The 8419-nt window shown below is 39.0% G+C and overlaps 1 protein-coding gene across 1 annotated transcript; it reads left to right on the top strand.

The window, feature by feature from the left end:
- Window positions 1–730: 730 nt before the first annotated feature.
- LOC137713393 (aluminum-activated malate transporter 8-like) lies at window positions 731–2998 on the top strand. Its single transcript, XM_068452683.1, has 6 exons — window positions 731–1082; window positions 1171–1311; window positions 1540–1812; window positions 1921–2048; window positions 2197–2340; window positions 2495–2998. Exons 1-6 carry the CDS (start codon window positions 788–790, stop codon window positions 2996–2998), a joined length of 1485 nt encoding a protein of 494 aa, XP_068308784.1. The 5' UTR covers window positions 731–787.
- Window positions 2999–8419: the final 5421 nt, after the last annotated feature.

Below are 8419 nucleotides of genomic sequence, written 5' to 3'. Positions count from 1 at the left end.
TGTGTGAGACAGAGAGAGTTTTCATGGAAACTAAAATACACATTTAATTACCCAAGCTAGCTGAAGGTTTTAAACTTTTAACCTCATAGTAGTGGTGAAAGTAGAGTTGTGAGTGATTAGTGGGTTGAAGAACTCTTGATTCCTCTAGTCTGACAAGTGGGATAAATTAACGGACAAGGATCGTCTGCCCTCCCACTTTCGGTGTCTTCCCGTGCCCTCCTATTTTGTGTGATCACGGTTAAGCCATGTCAACATTTATATTGTTTTTTTATAAATATAATAAGACAAAAATGAATAATAATATAAAATGTTGACGTGGCTTAACCGTGACCACACAAATAAGAGGGCACCGAAAGTGGAAGCGCAGACAATCCTTATCCTAAATTAACATCGTACTCTGACGTTTGTGGGTTTTATTAAATATTAGCTCAGATCCAAGTAAAAACCACGCTTTTCAAAACCCTCCTTCTCTCAATTGCAAGAAAAATCTGTCTCTCCATAAAATATTCTTCCTTCACACCAAACTCTTTGCCTTATAAATTAGGGCCAATTGTGAGAGAATTCAACCCATCAAAGTTGCTTCCACTTTCTTGCCCAACCATCTCTCTCTTCCACACCCTTCCCCCTTTCTAAAGTCTTAGAAGCTACAAAAGGAAAACCATCTTCCTAGAGGCTTTAATTAGCTTAATTTTTCTTAATATATAGGACATAACTTGTTAGGAAAGGAAAACCATCTTTCTTCAAACCTTTCAGACCTTTTAATCCAGTTTGTCGCCAAACTGAAGACATGGAGGTCACCGAGTTAGAAACTGCAGGGGAAGAGAAGGTCAGGTTTTTCTCGCGGCTGTGCAGATGGCTCAAGGCCTTGCTCGGAAAGTTGAGTACCAAGGTTGTCAAAGTTGTAAAGAGCATTATAAAGCTAGGACAAGATGACCCAAGGAGAGTAACTCACTCTCTAAAAGTCGCTTTGGCTCTTACATTGGTGTCCATATTGTACTACTGGAGAGTCCTTTTCGATGGTATTGGGATTGCAGGAATCTGGGCGGTGATAACCGTGGTAGTAGTGTTTGAATTCACTGTAGGTAAGTGAAAAATAGTGTACATACTTTAAAGTTTCATTCAACTTATCATGTTCAAATAAATCAAGTGCTTATTTCATTTTCTGTGTAGGTGCAACCCTCAGCAAAGGTTTAAATAGAGGTTTTGCAACATTCATTGCTGGTGCTCTTGGCCTTGGAGCTACTCACATAGCTAGTCTTTTTGGAGTGAAAGGAGAACCCATTGTGCTTGGGATCTTTGTCTTCCTACTAGGTATATTTGTACATAAGAAAATAGTGCGTCGAGTTAATGTTCTCTTTGCCGGATATCTGACATGACCAACATGGACCCACTTAAATTAACGGCCCTAATTCACTATCTCTGACGTAATGAACATGACAAATGATCCGGCAAGAAGTTTTCTCTTATTATAGCTAGGCTGTCTCTATATAAAAGACTATTGCTTATACTAATGCATGCAAGTGTTTTTTATGGTTGCAGCTGCAGCATCTACATTCTCACGGTTCTTCCCACGGATAAAGGCGAGATATGACTATGGGGTGTTGATATTCATATTAACATTTAGCATGGTAACCGTCTCGGGGTATCATGTTGAAGGGATCTTGGAGATGTCAAATGAGAGACTCTTAACAATTGCAATAGGTGGAGGAACCTGCATGATCATATCAGCTTTTGTTTGTCCAGTATGGGCTGGTGAAGATCTGCACAAGCTGATATCTTCCAATATAGAAAATCTTGCAAACTACCTAGAAGGTAAACTAAATTATATATTAACTCATTGGCTCTAGCTCCATTAAGTTTTCCTCAACATGTTTAAAGATCAAATAAGAATAAACAATCTATTTAACTAATTAATTACAGGTTTTGGTGGTGAATATTTTCCACTACCTAAGGATGGAAAGTCAGCAGGCATTGTCTCCAAAAGTAAGGAATCATTTCTTCAAGGATATAAGAGTGTCCTCAACTCAAAAAGCAGTGAAGAATCCTTGGTGAGTGCTTAAGCATCTTTTTGCTCCTTCCCTGCTGCCACTAAATTTTACCATGGCATGGAAACCACTAATATCTTTAGCTAGCCATCTTTATGGGTACAACTTGTACTTGCCAGGTATGGTGTACTCACATTGTATATTTGTGTAGGCAAATTTTGCAAGATGGGAACCAGGACATGGCCGTTTTAAATTTCGCCATCCATGGAAGCAGTACTTGAAGATCGGTGCCCTTGCCAGGCAGTGTGCCTACCAGATTGAAACTTTAAACGGTCACATCAACTCAGATGTACAAGTATATATCAAACCATCATACTCTTCAAGGGTCCATAATTTAATTAAAATATTTAACAAAAGGAAAATGACCATTTACATGTATTTATATAATGTGTAATTGATCTGCCTTGGTAGTTTGATTGACTAATTAATTGATTGCATCATCCTTGCAGGTACCACCAGAATTTTTACAGATAATTCAAGACTCCTGCAAAACTATGAGTATTGAGTCTGGAAAAGCGCTAAAAGCATTAGCCGTAGCAATCAAAACCATGGAAGAACCAAAAGATGCTCGTGAACATTTGGAGAACTCCAAGACTGCAGTCAAAGACCTCAAAATTGCACTCAAAGCTGCATCACTAGAAACGGCAGACATACTTGCAATTGTACCAGCTGCAACAGTTGCTTCAATACTAGTTGAGATTGTCAAAGGGGTAGAAAAAATTTCTAAATCAGTTCATGAGCTTTCTGAACTAGCACACTTCAAAAAAGCTGTGGAGTGCACTGTATCACAAGAGAAGCCACTATTGCTGCAGAGGGGAAGCGTTAACCCTGTACTTTTGGATGGTGAAGATGCCCATGTTATAATCACCGTAGGTGAAACAAACATTGGTTCCCAAGAAAATGAGATTAATCCTCAGGCACCAAAAGGACCAAAACCAAGGGAGGAAGCGTAACCATTTGTCAATCTAAGAAGTAATCTGGTTTAAAATACTCAACTTGTATACTGTATTTTGTTGAGTAAAATGATCAATTCGATCATGTTCTAATTTCACAAAGAAGTAATGAGATTCTTAGGGGAAAGACATATTAGCAATATTTCCCCATTTTTCACATTCAAACTTTTACAATAAGAGCCTCCCACTATATACCTAGTAGAGGCGAAAGAAAATATGTTTCTCTTCCCTTGGGCTATGTATCTGGTGTTCTCCTTTGAATTGAAAAACTTAAGGCGCGTTTGATAACTATTTTTTTTTTCTTCATTTTTTGTGCTTGAGATCTAGGAAAGTTATATGGAAAAAGGAGAGACGAAGGTGGTGAGAGGGAGGAGAAGAAACAAAAACTTTATTTCCCTATAAAGAATCAAAAGTACTCTTTCCATTACCCTAAAAAAATGAAGTTATAGTTGTCAAGGTAAGAGACCGAGATTATATTTTGCTACAAAAACCGAATCAAAGGGGTTGGTTGAAAGGTAAGAATAGCGTAATTGGTCGATTGATTGGCGGATCAGATAGAAGGTAAATTGAGCAATATTCTCAAGTGAAAACTATATTAACAACTTTATGCTCTGTAGCATTAACATATCGTATTGTGGGCTCAGTGGCCTCTTCGTTAGCTTTTTTGTTGCCCTAGTTTGTGACCAAAGGCACGCATCTTGATTTTATTTGAACATGTTCTCGTGAGAAGTGACGACTGAGGTCCTAGGAGGCTTAGCATATACCAGCGTTATATATGTTTTTTTATGTTTTAAAAAGTAAAATATGGTTAAAATTATTATATTGTATATCGAGCACACAGGAATTAAAACAACATGCATTGCTAATAGCCAATAGGCCATGAAAATTTCATTAACAGGATCATAGCGCTTTAACAGAGAGAACAGCTGGCTAAAAAAAATAAAAAATAAAAAAAGGAGTGTCATACAATATAAAAAAGATAAACTGTTGGCTTTTGTATAAACCCATATGACAATTATACAATGAAATGGACCTCCGCAATATCAAACAAAACAAAAGATCAACTTGAATTGGCTTACTTTAGCCTTCTCTATTTCATCATTGTTATATGGGTTATTTTGGTTCCGGTCTCTAATCAACTTAATTGTTGGACTGAAACCTTATTTATTTAAATTTTTTGATCGATATCCTTAATATTATTTAAGAGATTTAATTCATACATTTATGCATTTAATGTCCCACAAATTAAGAAATTTAAACAAATTCAAATAATATTTTTTTTAAATATAATAAATACTTTAAAATAAATATTAGAGTAATATTGTTCTCGACAAAATTACAGCAAGAAAATAATTGACACATCCCGACCGAGATCAGGGCATGCTGGCCATCACGTGGAAGTGACGTAACCATGTGCACAATGCAGAAGCTAAGAAATAATAATAAAAGTACGAATAAATAAAAACCAGGCTATACACTAAGTAGATCATACATGTGCAAGCGTAAGTGTGATACATAAAGTTCAGAGCATAAAAGACCTAGTGCAGTTCAGGGGAACAAACACTAAATAAACACACCCAAAGGTGGTCCTACACTGGTGATAATCTGTCAGATATGCCGAGAAATCCTCTGGGGAGCCACCAAAAGTGCTATCTAAACTAGAACCTGGAGGGGCGCAAAACAGAAAGCGTGAGTGGGCAAAAACAAAGTTTTTCAAAATCATTTCAATAACAAAGTTCTAACCCCTCGCCATAAAACCTGTATACTTCCCAGAAAAAAAAATATAATATATATACATATATAGAAAACATGCTCAGAAATGTACCATGTCGAATGCCTCTGAATAAAATGCAAGTACTCAGGTAATGTCAATCAATGCCATGTAATCTGTCAGCCGAAGTCACCTAACGTGACCTGTACGGCTGAATCTAGAGCTCAAATCCACAACTCACTAACTATACCTGCACACAAGTCGGAACCACCTAAAGTGGTCTGTACGACAGGATTGGGTGTAAATAAATACGTTCAAGTGCTACGATCACGTGAAGACTGGGTGAATAATCGCGGGTCACATACGAGTCGGAACCACCTAAAGTGGTCTGTACAACAGGACTGTGCACCTAACTTGGATCCAAAATGAGCGTGTGGTGCGGGAGGTGAACATCATATGAAGGACTGTGCCCAACTCTGGGCAGGAGCACTAACATCGGGGGTGCAGGTTATGAGCTCTCTATGCATCTCCAATCACTACTAAACCCAAACATAAACCATAACTTACCTGACACTTACCTGTGCGTCCGCAGCACTAAACATATATATATATATATATATATATATATATGCAACTACTAATACATAATTAAATATGCAATTGCAATTCATGGCATTTAAAACATATAAACGTTTCATTTCATTTTCTGGGAAAATCATAAGTATATAGGTATATACGGAAAACCAAAAGCCCATTCACTGGTATGTAGAAGGGTTGTAACCCCCTTGCCTCGAGTGATTGCGCTTGTCCTCGTGATAGGTCTCACCTATATGCGAAACAACTATAAAAACGTTAATTTTTAAGCACATAACTAACATTACGAAATAACTTCTCATACAATGCTCAAATAGGGTGTATGAATACACCAACATGATCTACTCAACCTCATGAACATCCCCATATTTTTAAAATAATTTTGACACCGCAGGCGCCCCCACGCTCCGGTCAAGGCACGGCCACACGCGCCGCCTACGCGCAGGCACGTGCCTAGCACACTGACGGCATTAGTTAATGCCGTCATGAATATTCCATTAACTCTGACGGATTCCGTTAACGTCGTTAGGAATATTCTGTCCAAACTGATGGAATATTTCATCGTCTTCTCCGACCAAACTCCGTTGCTGGAAAACCGGGAAAATTTCTAAACTTAATATCTCACTCGTTTTTAACCCAAATTCCACGAAATTGGTACCAAAATGAAGCTTACAACTACAGGAACAAATCCTTACCACTTTCAAGCACTAAAACCCACGGAATCTCTCCGGAAAAACTCCACCAAATCCGGCCAAACCTGCAACTCACGATCCCGACGTCCAACACCTTTAAATGAACCACCCCGAGCTTCCTAAGGACATCACCAAGCTTCCTACAAACTTGAAATTCCCAAAAACACATGAATTAACGTGTGCATGAACAATACCCCCGATTTGAGCATCTCGGGTTCGACATGAAAACGAAGGTATCCTTACCTGAAATGGGTATGGTTGAACTCCTAAGAACCTCATGAGCACAAATATGTAATTTGTTTCCTCGATCTACCACATTAGTGAGTGGTTTGACCTTGTCCGTACAAGGAAGAAAGGAAAGGGAGAGAGAGACAGTGATACGAGATAGAGAAAGCAGAGGAAAATGAGTGTGGGTGTGTGTGTGGTCCAAAATCATCCAACCAAAACCCCAAAATGACCACACAATGAAACAACACGCTAGGGGCAAAACTGTCATTTCACCCCTACGGTACGAAAAATCCTGGACTGGCTGTCACAACCTACCCACCTTAATAAAATTTCGTTCCAAAATTCATAACAACCATTCACAGCAACCACTAGCGATCAAAGAATAATCGAGGATACAAATCTCTCATCCGATCTTCAGTCTCCCAAGTAGCCTCCTCTGCAGTATGATTCCTCCACAAAACTTTCACCAAATTTACAGTCTTGTTCCTCAGAACCTTTTCCTTCCAATCTAGAATCGTTACTGGTTCCTCATCACAAGTCAAATCCGGATTAATTTTCAAGGGTTGAGGAGGTATCATATGAGACGGATCCGCGACATAATGTCGAAGCATAAACACGTGGAAAACATTGTGCACATTTGCCAGCTCAGAAGGCAACTCAAGCCTGTAAGCCACTTCACCAACTCGCTCAGTCATCATGTACGGTCTGATATACCTAGGACTTAGTTTACCTTTCTTTCCAAACCGTACAACACCTCTCCATGGTGAAAGCTTCAGAAATACCCAATCGTCAACCTTATACACTATGTCTATAGCATACAGGTCTGCTAAGCTCTTCTATTGATCTTGGGCTGCCTTCAGGTTAGACTTGATTACCTGAACATTTTAAGTAGTCTCCTCAACAATCTTCGGGCCCACCAAAACTCTTTCTCCGACCTTTGACCAACACAAGGGTGTACAACAAGATCTACCATACAACACCTCAAATGGTGCCATGCTGATACTCGAATAAAAACTATTGTTGTAGGTGAATTCTATTAAATCCAACCGTTTGTGCCAAGGATCGCCAAACTGTAACACCGAAAATCTCAACATATCCTCAAACGTCTAAATAGTTCTTTCTGACTGTCCGTCTGTCTGAGGATGATAAGTTGTACTATAAAGTAATCTCGTACCCAAAGCTTCCTGGAAAGCCACCAAAATTTAGAAGTAAATTTTGGGTCACGATCCGAAACAATACTCACAGGAACACCATGGTACTTCACGATCTTCTAGATGAACAACTCAGCTAATTAGCCCAAAGAATACCTTTCCCTCACTAGAATGAAATGTGCTGACTTAGTAAGCCGATTAACAATCACCCAAATGCCGTCAAAACCATTATGTGTACGCGGAAGCTTGTACACAAAATCCATAGTAATGTTTTCCCATTTCCACTCTGGAACGGGAAGCGGCTGCAATAACCTAAACGACTTCTTCCTCTCAGCTTTAACTTGCTGGCACACGGCACACCTACTCACATACTCAGCTATCTCCCTCTTCATACCCGACCAATAATAAAATGGACAAAGGGTATGATACATTTTAGTAGCTCCTGGATGCATAGCATAAGCCGAGATATATGCTTCATCAAGAATTGCTTTCTTTAAATCCAAATTATTAGGCACAAACATCCTACCCTCCTGCATAAGCATGCTATCTAATTCACGAACTCTGAGGTCTCTCCTCTTCCCTTGATTCCTTACCTGGATTAGTTATTGAGTTTCCTCATCAGCTACCTGAGCTTCAAGCACACGATCAATTAAAATTGGCCTAACTTGAAAATTAGCAAGTAAAGCCACCTTTTGATCTTCTGCCTTCAACCTCACTCCCGTGAATCTTAAGTCTGCCAGAAGAGGAACGTGACTAGCGTACAACGCATTGATACAACCTTGAGACTTCCTGCTAAGTGCATCAGTTACCACATTTGCACGACCAGGGTGGTAATCAATCGTGCAGTCATAATCACTAAGCAGTTCCAACCACCTCCGCTGACAAAGATTAAGATCCCTCTACGTGAAAAGATACTGAAGACTCTTATGATCAGTGAAGATCTTACATTTTTCTCCATAAAGATAATGTCTCCATAACTTCAACGCAAAAATAATGGCAGCTAACTCCAAATCATGCGTAGGGTAATTCAACTCATGAGGTTTCA

Source organism: Pyrus communis, chromosome 13 (assembly GCF_963583255.1).
Source record: "Pyrus communis chromosome 13, drPyrComm1.1, whole genome shotgun sequence".
Lineage (NCBI taxonomy): Eukaryota > Viridiplantae > Streptophyta > Magnoliopsida > Rosales > Rosaceae > Pyrus > Pyrus communis.
The sequence above is the reverse complement of the archived record's forward strand: the minus strand, read 5'-3'. Positions and strand labels throughout refer to the sequence as shown.